Source organism: Felis catus, chromosome C1 (genome assembly GCF_018350175.1).
Source record: "Felis catus isolate Fca126 chromosome C1, F.catus_Fca126_mat1.0, whole genome shotgun sequence".
NCBI lineage: Eukaryota > Metazoa > Chordata > Mammalia > Carnivora > Felidae > Felis > Felis catus.
Genome location: NC_058375.1, coordinates 177,027,489 through 177,043,240, shown reverse-complemented (window position 1 = coordinate 177,043,240; position 15,752 = coordinate 177,027,489). Strand labels below are relative to the sequence as shown.

Sequence of the window (15,752 nt, the reverse complement as noted above, 5' to 3'; positions counted from 1 at the left end):
CTATTAAATATCCTCTATCTTAGTTTGGGCATCTATAATAAAAACACCATTACGTTTGATGGCTTAAACAATAGAAACTTATTTCTCACAGTTCTGGAGGCTGGAAATTCCAAAGATTTGGTGTCAAATTCTTGGTGAGGACCCTCTTCCTGGTTTGCAGATGACCTTCTTGCTGTGTTTACACAGCAAAGTGAACTCTCTCAGGTCTCTTCTTATAAGGATGCTAATCCCATCATGAGGGCTCCACCCTCTTGACCTAATTATCTCCCAAAGGCATCATCTCCAAATACCATCACTTTGGGGATTAAAGTTTCAGCATGAATTTTGGGGTGACACAAACATTCGGTCAATGGCACCATCCCACTTCCAAGCAGTACATTTGTTAGCATTTATTTATTTTTGAGACAGAGACAGAGCATGAACAGGGGAGGGTCAGAGAGAGAGGGAGACACAGAATCCGGAACAGGCTCCAGGCTCTGAGCTGTCAGCACAGAGCCTGACACGGGGCTCGAACTCACGCACCGCGAGATCATGACCTGAGCTGAAGTCAGACGCTTAGCCGACTGATCCACCCAGGCGCCCCTCAAGCAGTACATTTGAAGAAAAAGAAAAAAAACTATAGATGTTGCCACTTGAGGACTGTCCCCAGGCCCCCAGCCCCCCCCCCCACTCCCCGCCTCCAGGAAACATCCAGGTCTTTGCCTGATATCTGTAATGCTTCCGACAATTGATAATCCTATAACTACGATTGACTTTACACATAAAGCTACTTAATTGTAATACTTCACACTAAAATTTTTCATGCTAAGTGTAAAAACAAAGAAGGCACTTGAAACAAGCAGACAATGCAGGGAGGAGAAAGAGAAAGAGGGAGGAAGGAAAGGAAGAAAAACTATAACTGTTAAAACTTTTATGGTTCTGATAAGAGGAAAATATTGCATCTGTGAAATAAGAACAGAAGTTATAAAGTAAAGTATTCAGGGACGTCTGGGTGTGTCAGTTGGTTGAGCAGGTCATGATCTTGTGGTTTGAGAGTTCGAGCCCCGCATTAGGCTCTGTGCTGACAGCTCAGAGCCTGGGGCCTGCTTCAGATTCTTTGTCTCCCACTCTCTGCTGCTCCCCCACTCATGCTCTGTCTCTCTCTCTCTCAAAAATAAAAATTAAAAATAAAAGCAATAAAATAAAGTAGTCAAAGAATAAAAGAGAAGTGTGATTAACAAAAGGGAAAAACCCCACAACAGATTAGATTAAAATTGAAGGTGGAAGAAAACTGTAACAAGACAGGAAGGTTAATAACATGGAAAATGAAGAGAAAGGAAGATTAGAAGTATTATTCCAGGAGGTCTAATATCTTATTATTAGGAATTCATAACAGAGAAGTGAGAGGGGAGGAAAACTTTAGAAAAATAGTATAAGAATTTTATCCAGAACTCAAGAACATGAATATGGATTCACAGAGCCCCTGAATGTTCAGTGCTATGACTGTGAACACAGAGCACATGAGGATTTCACCAGATTTTTGTCAAAGCATTTGACAGTCTCTCATGTTGGGTAAATATAGCATGAATTATAGTGTGTGGGAGTTGAAGGGCCTTATCAAACAGTTCTGTTAAATTTGAGGGTATTAGTCTATAAATAAAGTCATGTTGGCCTTTTTCAGTTTTTTAGAATTTTTCTCAGTGAATTGGATGAGACTGTTGACAGCATTTTGATCAAATTGACTTGAAACTAAGAAAAAAAATTAGGTGAAAGAATATGGATTAAAAAATCACTCCCTGTGTTTTCCTTTACTCTCCGACTACTACCACACTCATAACACTTTTGACACCAAATGTGTGTGCACACATCAAGCAATTCTCTGCAACACCAGATGGATGTCCAGTAGTCAGTTTTAATCCTAATGCTGTCTACCTGGAGTTAGCATCAGATACCACACCCTAATGTCTCAGTCCCACAAAACCGACCCCATTTCAGATGCCAGTCACAAGTCCCAACTTGTCACTTCTGACTGGTTGGCCATAAATTGGGGTTCTCATGACCCCTTCCTTGGGTTTGATAATTTGCCAGAATTTCTCATAGAACTCAGGGAAACAGTGTTTTTGGTTTATTATAAAGGATACAGTAAAAGATACGAATGAATAGTCCAGTAAATGGTACACAGGGCAAGGTCTAGAAGGGTCTCAAGCCCAGGAGCTTCTGTCCCAGTGAGGTTGGGTGTACCACTCTGCCCACTTGGAGATGTGTTCACTAACCTGGAAGCTCTCTATCCTATTGGATTTTTATGGAGGCTTTGTTACGTACTCACTGTTGATTAAACTATTGGCCATTGGTGACTGAACTCAGTCCACAACCTCTTTCCCCTCACTGGAGATGGAGGGAAGTGGGGAGGTGGTACTAGTGTGGGGGAGGGACTTTCAGTCTCACCCTCTAATCATTGGTTGGTTTCCCTGGAAGTCAGCCCTTTCTTTTCCAAAAGTCCCCTCATTAACTTGAACTCTAGTGTGGTTGGAAGGGGCTTGTTATGAATAACAAAAGACCCATTTCACCTTTATTTTAGGAACCCAGGACAAAAGACCAAATACTACAAAACGATGCCCTGTTTAGAGAAATTCCAAGGTTTGGGGGAGCAAAGAGCCAGCAACAAAGAACAAATGTATGGGCAAAGACTAAATATGTATTTTTTATATTTTTTTAAGATTTTATTTTTAAGTAATCTCTACCTCCAAGTTAGGGCTCAAACCCACAACTCCAAAATCAAGAGTCACATGCTCTACTGACTGAGCCAGCTGGTTGCCCTTGTATTTCTTATTTTAAATCACAGGATCACAATAGAGATAAGTGAAAATTTTGAATTTCCATCCAAAGTACCAAATTTATAAAGTATAGCACGGGAGAAATGTAGCCTACAATGGGACTGGTTTAAAAAAAATAGCAGCATAATAGAACTGCCTGAAAACTAACTCAGGCTTAGTCTTATTAGTAAAAGTGTTGTACCCAGAACAAACAAGGATATGTGGAGCCCTGCTATACTTTGCTATGACCCAGTCATACCTGTAGCTAATGTAGAAGGACTGGACCTGGTTTGTGAGGGAACACAAAACTGTTCTGTGTGAGAAGAGAGGTGGAAGTAGGATTAACTAGCACTATAAACAGGAAAGGACTAGTTTGGTCCAGAATAAAAAAAAAAAATCTAATTGTTCAATCATTTGTGAGTTCCTTCCTGAGGTACTGTTTTCTGTCCCTGGAGGTCAGCGCTACAGAGGTAACAGTCATGTTGTAGGAATTTCCATACCAAATGGAAATTCGGACAGGATGATTTCTCAGGTCCCTTAAAATGCTTAATTCATTGACATATTTTAATGATGTAGCATATATAATGAATTCTACATAAAAATACAAGAACATATTTTGCCTTTCACACTTTTAAGGCCTACTCTGGAAAAATACAGTCTGGATTTTCAGTTATTTATGAGGTTGTTGGATATAATTTGACTGAAAGTGATAATTTGACTCAAAGTGTGTTATTAAATTTGATGACATTTTAAAGGATTTTTAGAAGATTTGGTTTACTTCAAGTTAATTATGAGATTTTTTTTTTCCCAAACAGTCCAAGATTGATCAAGACAAGTCTTTTATACTTGAGGAACACATGGACAAAATAAACAGGTACTTAAAGAGAGGTCTTAGTATATTTGTTCTTTTGGAAGGACTGTATTAAATTGAATTTGCTAACGTTATTACATTATGTTTGGAAATGCACTGAATTCTGAGATTAGATAGCATAGTGCTTTTATTTTCACTTTTTAAAGTAGCTTCTTGCTTACTCTTTCAGAGGGATTAAATCCATATACTTTATCATGCTGATTCATTTTAGTGCAAAACATCTTTTTTTAATGGGAAAGAGGCTAGAAAATAACAATTGAATTATCTTTTATTTTTGTAAAGTCATTTTTTACAGTGTTCTTATGAAGCTGATCAGCCAAGAATTTTTTTGTGCAGTGATTTGAGAGATTGACAGACTGGCTTAAGGAACATAAGAGGAGGAAAATTACTGGAAAATAAGACATCTACCTCTAATTTAAGAAGCATCAGTTTTTCACAGTTACAATATTTATTTACATATAATAGAGCAAGAAAGCAAAAAAAAGAAAAATTTGGCTTTGTGTTGAATTAATGAAAGCAGACTGCAAACACCCAGAGAAGCAGTGTTTTATTTCATCATCCTGTAAAGTATCTTGGAAATTTTTTCATTATTGAAATGCAGTTTGGGGAAAGCCTGTGTTTATATTCATTGCTATTTTGGAAAGAAGAAATTGCTTGCAGATTGGTGAAATCATGTGTTTCCTTTTTTATAGTTGCTTCTCAGCCAATACTGTGGAACAGATTATTGAAAATTTACAGCAAGATGGTTCATCTTTTGCCTTAGAACAGTTGAAGGTAATATATGGATCATTTCTGCTCTGAGTGTGGTGGATTTTGTGACAGGGAAACCTCCTTGAAGGGCATCAGAGCTCCATGGTGGTGACACTGCACAGTTGTTTTTTTTTTTTTTTTTCCCTGAGCTCATTTGAGCCTCAGAAAGCAATTTCACAAAACCTTTATCTATACCCAAGTGTCTTGTCTACCTGCTGTATGTTTATAGCAAAGCTGAGCTGTTTTTAGGTCCTGTGACTGTAACAGAGACTTCAGTAAGCATGCTTCATCTCCCTGTAGTCCTCCTTGTCCTGGGGAGAAACATTTAAGGACATTTTTTTTTTAATTTTTTTTTTCAACGTTTATTTATTTTTGGGACAGAGAGAGACAGAGCATGAACGGGGGAGGGGCAGAGAGAGAGGGAGACACAGAATCGGAAACAGGCTCCAGGCTCTGAGCCATCAGCCCAGAGCCCGACGCGGGGCTCGAACTCACGGACCGCGAGATCATGACCTGGCTGAAGTCGGACGCTTAACCGACTGCGCCACCCAGGCGCCCCATAAGGACATTTTTATTAGAAAGGCTGGGTCATTGGAGAATAGTCTTCTTATAATATATTGCAATTTGTGCCTTTAATCTATATATTCTATTTAATATGCAGCAGATCAATATATGGTCTTTCTAAGCAACAGTGATAAAAATAAAAAAAAAAAAAATGATCCTTTTCAAACTAGTAAGAGGCCCCATCCATAGCCATAGCTGAATTTTAAGCAGTGTTCGTCAGTGTTAGGCACACTTTGATCTTTCTACAAGGTGACTCAACAGGTAACAGCAGAAGAAAAGCTGTTTTTGTATAAAGGAGTGCACACTGGATACTGATGTGCTTGGAACTACAATATAATTATGAAACTTGGAATATTTCAGACTTCTACATAAAGGAAAGAAAAAAAGTGTTTCCTTATACTTTCTTTTTCTTTTTTCTAATTCAAATCTTAGTTAATATACAGTGCAATATTGGTTTCAGGAATAGAATTCAGTAATTCATTACTTACTTATAACACCCAGTGCTCATCACAAGTGCTGTCCTTAGTACCCATCACCCATCTGGCCCATCTCTCACCCACCTCCCTCCCTCCATCAACTCTGTTCTGTATCGTTAAGAGTCTCTTATGATTTGATTGCCTCTTTTCTCCTCCCTGTCTTCCCATATATTCACCTGTTTTGTTTCTTAAATTCCACATATGAATGAAATTATGGTATTTGACTTACTTTGCTGATTGACTTAGTTTGCTTAGTATAATACATTCTAGCTCCATTCATGTCATTACAAATGGCAAGATTTCATTCTTTTTGATGCCTGATACTCGTGTGTGTGTGTGTGTGTGTGTGTGTGTGTGTGTGTGTGTGTATACACACCACATCTTTTTTATCCACTCATCAGTTGATGGACATGTGGGCTCTCTCCATAGTTTGGCTATTGTTGATAATGCTGCTATAAACATCAGGGTGCATGTACCCCTTTCAATCTGTATTTTTGTATCCTTCAGGTAAATACCTAGTGCAATTGCTGGATCATAGGGTAATTCTATTTTTAACTATTTGAGGAACCTCCATACTGTTCTCCAGAGTGGCTGCACCAGTTTGTGTTGCCATCAACAGTGCAAGAGGGTTCCTCTTTCACTGCATCCTTACTAACACCTGTTGTCTCTTGTGTTAATTTTAGCCACTCTGACAGGTGCCAGGTGGTATCTCATTGTGGTTTTGATTTGTATTTCCCTGATAATGAGTGATGTTCAGCATCTTTTCATGTGTCTGTTGGCCATCTGGATATCTTCTTTGGAAAAATGTCTATTCATGACGTCTGCCCATTTCTTTACTGGTTGGTTGTTTTTTGGGTGTTGAATTTGATAAGTTCTTTATAGATTTTGGATACTAACCCTTTATCATATATGTCATTTACAAATATCTTTTCCCATTGTATAGGCTGTCTTTGAGTTTTGTTGATTGTCTCCTTTTCTGTGCAGAGAAGATCTTGATGAGGTCCCAGTAGTTCATGTTTGCTTTTGTTTCCCTTGCCTTTGGCAACATGTGCACTAAAAAGTTGCTCTAGCAGAGGTTAAAGAGGTTGCTACCTGTGTTCTACTGTAGGATTTTGATGGTTTCCTGTCTCACATTTAGCTCTTTCATACATTTTGAATGTGTCTGGTGTAAGAAAGTGTTCCAATTTTTCTGCATGTTGCCGTCCAGTTTTCCCAACACCATTTGTTGAAGAGACCTTGTTTCCATTGGATAGTCTTTCCTGCTTTGTCAAAGATTTGTTGACCATATAGTTGTGGGTCAATTTCTGGGTTGTCTATTCTGTTCCATTGGTCTATATGTCTGTTTTTGTGCCAATACCATACTGTCTTGATGACCTCAGCTTTGTAATATAGCTTGAAATCCAGACTGGTGATTCCTCCAGTTTTGTTTTTCTTTTTCAGGATTGCTTTGGCTATTTGGGGTCTGTTGTGGTTCTGTACAAATTTTAGGATTGTTTTAGCTCTGCGAAGAATGCTGGTGATATTTTGATAGGGATTCCATTAAGTGTGTAGATTGCTTTGGGCAGTATAGACATTTCAACAATGTTTGTTCTTCCAATCCATGAGCAAGGAATGTTTTTCCATTTCATTGTGTCCTCTTCAACCTCTTTCATGTCTTCTGTAGTTTTCAGAATACAGATCTTTTACCTCTTTAATTAGGTTTATTCCTAGGTATCTTATTGTTTTTGGTGCGATTATAAATGGAATCAATTCCTTGATATCTTTTTCTGCTCCTTCATTATTGTTCGAAATGCACCAGATTTCTGAACGTTGTTTTTATATTCTGCGACTTTGCTGAATTCATGCATTAGTTGTAGCAATTCTTTGGTGGAGTCTTTTGGGTTTTCCACATAGAGTATCGTGTCGTCTGCAAATACTGAAAGTTTGACTTTTTCCTTGCCAATTTGTATGCCCTTTATTTCTTTTTGTTGCCTGACTGCTAAGGCTAAGACTTCTAGTCTTAAATAGTAGTGGTGAGAGTGGGCATCTTTATTTTGTTCCTAACCATAAGGGAAATGCTTTGTTCCTAACCATAAGGGAAATGCTCTCAGTCTTTCCCTGTTAAGGAAGATATTAGCTGTGTGTCTTTCATATATGGTCTTGATGATGTTGAGGTATTTTCCATCTGTCCCTACTTTGTTGAGGGTTTTGTCAAGAATGGATGCTGTATTTTTCAGATGCTTTTTCTCCATCTATTAACAGGATCATATGGTTCTTATCTATTCTTTTATTAATGTGGTGTATAACATTGACTGATTTGTGAATATGGAATCAGCCCTGCAGCCCAGAAATAAATCCTACTTGATCATGGTGAATAATTCTTTTAATGTACTGTTGAATTCACTTTGCTGGTATCTTGTTGAGAATTTTTGCACCCAGGTTTATCAGGGATATTGGCCTATAATTCTTTTTAGTGGGGTCTTTGGTTTTGGAATCAAGGTAATGCTGGCTTCATAGAATGAGTTTGGAAGCTTTCCTTCCATTTCTATTTTTTTGGAACAGTTTGAGAATAGGTATTAAATCTTCTTTAAATGTCTGGTAGAATTCCCCTGGGAAGCCATCTGGCCCAGGACTCTAGGAGGTTTTATATTTGTTGGGAGATTTTTGATTACTGATTGAATTTCTTTGCTGGTTACAGGTCTCTTCAGATTTCCTATTTCTTCGTTTTTCAGTTTTGGTACTTTGCAGGTTTCTAGGATTTTGTCCATTTCTTCCAGATTGCCCAGTTTGCTGGCATATAATTTTTCATAGTATTCTCTCTTAATTTGTATTTCTGTAATGTTTATTGTGATATCTCCTCTTTCCTTTGTGATTTTATCTATTTGGATCCTTTCTCTTTTTGATAAATCTGGCTAAAGGTTTATCAATTTTGTTTATTCTTTTAAAGAACCAGCTCTTGGTTTTGTTGATCTGTTCTACTGTTTTTGTTGTTGTTGCTGTTTCTAGATTGTTTACTTCTGCTGTAATCTTTATTATTTCCCTTCTGCTGGCTTTAGGCTTTCTATACTCCTTTTCTGGCTCCTTTAGGTGCCAAATCTTTGGGCACCTTTCTTGCTTAGGTGCAAGATTTGGGATCTTTCTTGCTTCTTGAGATAGGCCTCAATTGTAATATACGTTCCTCTTAGCACTGCCTTTGCTACATCCCAAAGAGTTTGGACTGTCATATTTTCATTTCTGTTTGCTTCCATTATTTTTTTATTCTTTAATTTCCTGGTAACCCATTCGTTCTTTGGTAGGATGCCCTTTAACCTCCATGTATTTGAGGGCTTTCCAAATTTTTTCTTGTGTTTAATTACAAGTCACAAGTCATTGTGATTTGAAAATCTGCATGGTATGATCTTGATCTTTTTATATTTGTTGAGGGCTGATTTGTGACCCAGTATGTAATCTATTCTGTAGAATGTTCCATGTGCACTTGAGAAGAATGTGTATTCTGCTGCTTTAGGATGAAATGTTCTGAATATGTTTGTTAAGCCCATTGGTGTAATGTGTCATTTAAAGCTATTGTTTACATTGGGCATCTGGGTGGCTCAGTCAGTTGGGCATCTGACGTTGGCTCAGGTTATGATCTCGCAGTTCGGGAGTTTGAGACCGTCATTGGGCTCTGTGCTGACAGCTCAGAGCCTGGATCCTGCTCCGGATTCTGTGTCTCCCTCTGTCTTTGCCCCTCCCCAGCTCGCGTGTGTGTGCTTGCTCGCTCTCTCTCTCTCTCTCTCTCTCTCTCTCTCTCTCTCTCTCAAAAGTAAATAAGCATTAAAAAAAATTGTAATAAAAAAAAAACAAAACAACACCAAAGCCATTGTTTTCTTGTTGATGATCTTCCTTGATTAGGTCATCTGCCCTTTGTTGTAAGTGGGATGTTAAAGTCCCCTGCTATTACTGTGTCATTATCAATGAGTTTGTTATTAATTGATTTATATATTTGAGTGCTTTCAAATTGTGGGTATAGTTACAATTGTTAGCTGCTCTTGATGGATAGACCCCTTAATTATGATATAATGCCCTTCTTCATTCATCTCTTGTTACAATCTTTGTTTTAAAATGTAGTTTGTCTAATTATGGCTATGCTGGCTTTCCTTTGATGTCCATTAGCATGATAGATGATTTTCCATCCCCTCACTTTCAATCTGCAGGTGTCTTTAGGTCTAAAATAAGTCTCTTGTAAGCTGCATGTAGATGGATCTTGTTTTTTTATTCATTCTGAAACCTTAGGTCTTTTGGTTAGGACATTTAGTCCATTAACATTCAGAGTGATTATTGAAAGATGTGAATTTAGTGCCATTGTGTTACCTGTGGAGTTGGTGTTTCTGGTGATTCTCTGGTCCTTTCTGGTCTTTGATGCTTTGTTGTTGTTGTTGTTGTTGTTTTGTTTTGTTTTGTTTTGTTTTTTGGAGGTTGGGGGAGGTTTCTGTCTGTACCCAAAGAGTCCCCCTTAAAATTTCTTGCGGGGCTGGTTTAACGGTCACAAACCCCTTTAGTTTTTGTCTGGGAACCTCTGTCTCTCCTTCTGTTCTGAATGGCAGCCTTGCTGGATAAAGCATTCTTGGCTGCATATTTTTCCCATTCAGCACATTGAATATTTTCTGCCACTGCCATCTGGCCTGCCACGTTTCAGTGGATAGATCTGCTGCTAACCTTATGTGTTTACCATTGGAGGTTAAGGACCTTTTGTCCCTGGCTGCTTTCACAATTCTCTCTTTATCTTTGTATTTTGCAAGTTTCACTATGATATGTTGTGCTATTGACCTGTTTTTGTTGATCTTGAGGAGAATTCTCTGTGCCTTTTAGGCTTGAGTGCCTGTTTCCTTCCCCAGGTTAGGGAGATCCTCAGCTATAATTTGTTCAAATAAGCCTTCTACCCCTTTTTCCCAGTCCTCTTCTTCGGAGACTCCTATGATACCTATATTGTTTCGCTTGATGGAATTGTAGAGTTCCCTAACGATCTAATAGTTTTGTTTCCTTCTTTTCAGCTTCATTATTTTACATAATTTTATCTTCTATATCACCTATTCTCTCCTCTGCTGCTTCATTCCTCATTGTGACTCTATCTTGTTGATTTTGCATCTCAGTTATCACATTTCTTATTTTAGCCTGACTAGTTTTTAGGTCTTTGATCTCTGCAGCAAGGGTTTTTCTGGTGTCTTCTATGCTTTTTCAAGCCCAGCTAGTAGTCTTAGGACTGATGTTCTAAATTCTTGTTCAGATAATATTGCTTATGTCTGTTTTGAGCAAGTCCCTGGCTAGGATTTCTTCTTGACCTTTCTTTTGGGGAGAATTCCTCCATCTTGTCATTTTGGCTGAGTTTTTGTGTTTTGCATGTTTTGAAAGCTTGTTACATTTCCTGCACGTGAGAGTAATGCTACAACATTAAAAGGGGGTCATACACTGTCCAGGGCCTGGCACTTCAGGAAGTGTGTCTGGTGTAAACTGTGTATACTGTATTGTTGCAGATTGGCTGTGCTTTCCCACTGGTCAGTCAGCTGCAGAGCTCCTCCTTGCTTGGGGGTGGGGGGTGGGTTGGACCTTTAATTCAGTGTGCTTTAATTTGTTTGTTAAAATAAGCCTGGGGGGGGGGGGAGGAAGAAAAAAAGCCTGATTAAAAAAAAGAGAGAGAAGGAAAAGGAATGAAAGAAAAAAAAAAAAAACAGAGTCAAAAAATATGATACTGATTCCAAAGGAAAAGGATGGAAAAAAAAGAAAGGAAAAAAATCCTGATAAAAAAAAGAGAGAGAGAGAAAAGGAAATGTAAAAGACAAAAATGTATAAGCCTGATTCCAAAAGAAAAAAAGAAGAAAGGAAAAAAAAAGAAGTAAGCCTGATTCTATTTCCACCAGAACTGCAGGTGATGCTTTGAAGCATTTGATTTTCAGTGCACTTGGTACACGGGGATGCTTACTGTGCTGGTCTTCTGGAGGAGAGGTCTGCATGCTTTGGCTCAGAGTCAGTCTTGCCCCAGTAAATAAGCAGTTGCCAGGCACAGGGGGCAGTGGGGTTTGGTGTAAGCTGGTCCCACCTGCACTGGGGACCATTGTGTTGCTCTTTGAAGTACCACCATGTTGGTGTTGGGGGGGCGGGAAATGGTGCCACCCTACTGTCTTTTCTCCCCCTCCCCCCGCTATTCAGGAAACCTTCACAGAATAGTGAGGGCAGTCACCTGGCCCTGAGCAACAGCTTTCCTGCATTTTTTTTCTTTAGTGCACAGCTGGGATCTAAAATGCGAAATCTTAAGGGATTTGACACAGCATGGACCCCCCCACCCACCCCAGAGTAGAGCCTCTCCATACTGTGTCTGACATCCTTTGTCCCAGAAAAATAGTTCCACACCTGTGCGGTGCGTGGGGGTCTGGGGTGTAGCACCACTAAAAGCAGTAACAAGGTTATATGCTTTCTGTGTGTACCTCTGTCCCCTACCAATGAAAGGCCTTTTGCTGGCACCTTCCAGAAGTACTCCAGGAAGGGGAATGTTCTTTCCCAATGGACCTTGGGGATCCCTACACCTTGCTTGCACTCTGGGTCCAGCTCCCTCTTCCCCGGGAGCACACACCACAGCTCTGCTCCAGAGAAAATCACGCACTTAAAAACCTCAGAGTTTGAGCTCCACATGGTGTTTGCAAAAACAAAAAAAAACAAAAAACAAAAAACTGTGACACTCAGTACCTCTTGCTCCTCTAGTCCATGGTCCAGAGAGGTTTTCCTCTTGTGTGGACCCAGTGCTGCAGTCTCTCAACCCCTCTATCATTCTCTCCCTTTTGTCTCTCCATGGAAAGGGTTCCTTCTCCTCCTCAGCACCACAGTTTTTCTGTCCTGCAGTTCACTTCCACACACCATGCACCTGCCACACTGTCTCCCTCCAACCACAGAGATCCTTCTGCCACTCCGCAGTTTAATTTCCTGGGTGTTCCAAGTGATCTGACTTCAGTACAGCTGTGTTTGAGTGACCAGGAAAGCCCAGGGTCCCCCTACTTTTTCTCCTCCATCTTAACTCTTCCCCCCCGCTTAGACTTTATTTTTTTTAATTGTTTTTCAATGTTTATTAATTTTTGAGAGACAGAGAGTGTGAGTTGGGGAGGGGCAAAGAGACAGGGAAACACAGAATCTGAAGCAGGCTCCAGGCTTCGAGCTGTCAACACAGAGTCTGACACAGGGCTCCAGCCCACAAACCATGAGATCATGACCCGAGCCGAAGTCAGATGCTTAACTGACCGAGCCACCCAGGCACCCCTCCTTAAACTATAAAGAAAAGGTGTTTTAGCTCTTCCTTATCTGATAGTATTTTTCATATAATTTTAGTGTTTCAGTTGTCAGAAAACTTACAAAAATTTAAAGTTTTACTTGTGAAGATGGAAATATTTCTGCATTGTTACTATACTCTTAAGGTGGAAATCTTAAGTTAGTCTAGGGTCTTGTTTAGTAATTACAAGTCTGTTAGCGTTCAAGGATAGGCATAAATTAGAGTAGGTAGACCAGCCTAATTCAAAAAATTAATATCACCATTAACTTTTAGGAATGTTTGCATAAATGTGAATAATCATTTTATATATCAAGGATTCTGACTTTAAGCTGGTTCTCTTGTTTCCAGAGCAATATAGAAACTAGTATTCCTGTTTTTGTTTTTTCCCCCAGCAATGGGGCCCAATTAAGTATGCACTTAGCAATTTCATTTGAAAATAGTCATGTAGCACCTTACCTTATAAGTTAAATGATGTCACTTTAAAGCAGTACAGATATGCAACTAGACATATCATTTGAAAACCACCAGCCTAAGCCAAAATCAAGGCATAGAACTCAAATATTCTTTCAGTTTTCCTTCTGTACCTCTGGCAGTATGGTGATTATGTATTCAAAAAGGCAAGCCAGCCATGACAGCTGGGATCACCATAAGCACTCCCATTGGGAGGATAGGTTTTCATTTTTTTTCAGTTGACCTATAGCTCTGGTGAATGAATGTGGCTCCACAATACTAGTATCTGCTGGGAATAACATGGTGTGAGGATCAAAAAATCCCCACTGAGGCTTCCCTGTTAGAGCTTAGATACAGGGTTCCTTTTAATTATCTCAACCAGAAGCATACATCAAGAAAAAACCCTGAAGATAGTTTTCAGTGCTTCCATGAAAGATTTGCAGATCAAAATTTGAACAAAATTTTTAAAAGATTCTAATACTTGTGACAAGTATTAAATTCTAATACTTGTGACAAGCTTACTTGTCAGTAAGCTTCTAGGATTGCTCTAATCCTTGTGGGCTCTTCAGGGATTCCTGTCTTCCTTCTGTAGGTCTATTTAAGCTCCAAGTTGCAACCATCTATTCTGTGTATGTGTTCCTTTCCATGATTGCTCACGGGGAAGAACAAATCTTTTCAATATACTTGGCTAATCATTAAATAAAAACATAAGCTTTTTTATCCTTTGTTTAGATTTTTAAAGTTTTTACTGCTAATCACTGTAGGATAACATGGATTTAAAAAAAAGAACAAATATGAGTAACTTGTAAATTCTTTACAACTGATGCAATTTTCATAGTACCTTATTTTATGGCTTCTCACTTCCTTTCTTAGATTTCCCTTCAATGTTCCAAATGTTCCAATACACTTTTTTTTTTTAAATGCTTATGGTTGGAATTCCTCCAATCTCCTTTAATCCCCCTTTGGGTGTAGGTTGTTCATCGTGCCAAACAACCCATGTAAGCTGTTTGGGCTATTTAAACGTTAGGGAGACCTTAACCAAAGTCTCCAGTTGACATGCTGTGTGTGTGTGTGTGTGTGTGTGTGTGTGTGTGTGTTTGTTTTAACTGCGGTAAAATACATACAGCATAAAATTTACCATCTTAACTATTTTTAAGTATATACCTCACTTTTGTTAGGTATATTCACTTGTTGTACAACCAATCTCCAGAACATTTTCATCTTATAAAACTGAATGAAACTTTATACCTATTAAATAATAACTCCCTATTTCCTCCTCCCTCCAGTTTCTGGCAACCACTATTCTGCTCTCTGCTGCTGTAAATTTGACTATGCTGGATGCCTCACATAGTGGAATCATACAGCAGTTGTCCTATTGTGACTGGCTCATTTCACTTAGCATAATGTTTCAAAGTTCATACATGTTGTAGCATGTGCCAGAATTTCATTCCTTTTTAAGGCTGAATAATAATATTCCATTGTACGTATATAATACATTTTCTTCATCCTGTTGATGGACACTTAATTTGGATTGCTTCTACCTTTTGGCTCTTGTGAACATGCTGCTATGAACATGGATGTACAAATATCTTTTCAAGACCCTTTTAATTCTTTTGGATATATACCCAGAGTGGAATTGCTGCATTATATGGTAATTCTATTTTTAACTGTTGAGGAACCTCCATACTCTTTGCCATAGCAGCTGCACCATTTTACGTTACCACCCACCAACAGTGCATAAGGTTCCAATTTTTCTACTCTTGGCCAACTCATTATTTTCTGTCTTCTAGATGGTAACCATCCTAATGGCTATGACATGATAGCTCATTGTGGTTTTTGATTTACATTTCTCTAATGATGAGTGATACTGAACATCTTTTCATATACTTGCTGGCCATTTGTATCTTCTTTGGAGAAATGTGTGTATAAATAGACTGACATGGTGCACATTGTGTATTGCCATACCATTTATGAGGTAGGTAGTGTTACTATATCCATTTTACTAATGAGGAAATTAAGATCGATCATGTAGGAGGTGGTGGAACTGGAATTCTGCTGAGTTGTCGGACTCGAGTTCAAACCCTGAGTGTGTCAAATTGCCAGTATACTCTTTCTTTAAATATGATGTCTGTCTTAGGAAATATGTGTAATTACTAATTCATGAAATGTCTGAACCAGTGGAGCTTTTCAAATGAAATTTTCTTCCCTTTTTTTTCTCCTCTTGTGTATTTATGTGTGTGTGCACAAGCACAGACAACTGGAGGACCCCTTACACGGCCTTTTTACCCTATTTCATCCATTCCTCCACCTGCCTCCCTCTGACAACCACCAGTTCTCTGTATTTAAGTCTGTTTTGTTTTTGTTTTTGATTTTGTTTTTTTCTTTGTTTATTTATTTTGTTTCTTAAATTCCATATGTTGGTGAAATCATACAGTATTTGTCTTTCTCTGATTTACTTCGCTTAGCATTATACACACTAGGTCCACCCATGTTGTAAAAGTCAAGATCTCGTTCTTTTTTATGGCTGAGTCATGCTCCATTGTATATACACACCATATCTTCTTTATTCATTCATCTGT

General features: G+C 38.7%; 1 protein-coding gene across 7 annotated transcripts in view; it reads left to right on the top strand.

Moving 5' to 3' along the window:
• The window catches only part of HIBCH (3-hydroxyisobutyryl-CoA hydrolase), a 117,970-nt gene that overhangs the window by 90,122 nt on the left and 12,096 nt on the right, over positions 1-15,752 (top strand). For 6 of the 7 annotated variants that reach the window (XM_045034138.1, XM_019838373.3, XM_019838371.3 and 3 more), the window contains 3 exons: positions 2,558-2,653; positions 3,608-3,666; positions 4,356-4,437. In XM_045034138.1, the coding sequence (XP_044890073.1) occupies positions 2,558-2,653; positions 3,608-3,666; positions 4,356-4,437 (237 nt within the window). The remainder of the gene's footprint in view (positions 1-2,557; positions 2,654-3,607; positions 3,667-4,355; positions 4,438-15,752) is intronic. The other variant, XM_045034136.1, reaches the window with a different exon arrangement.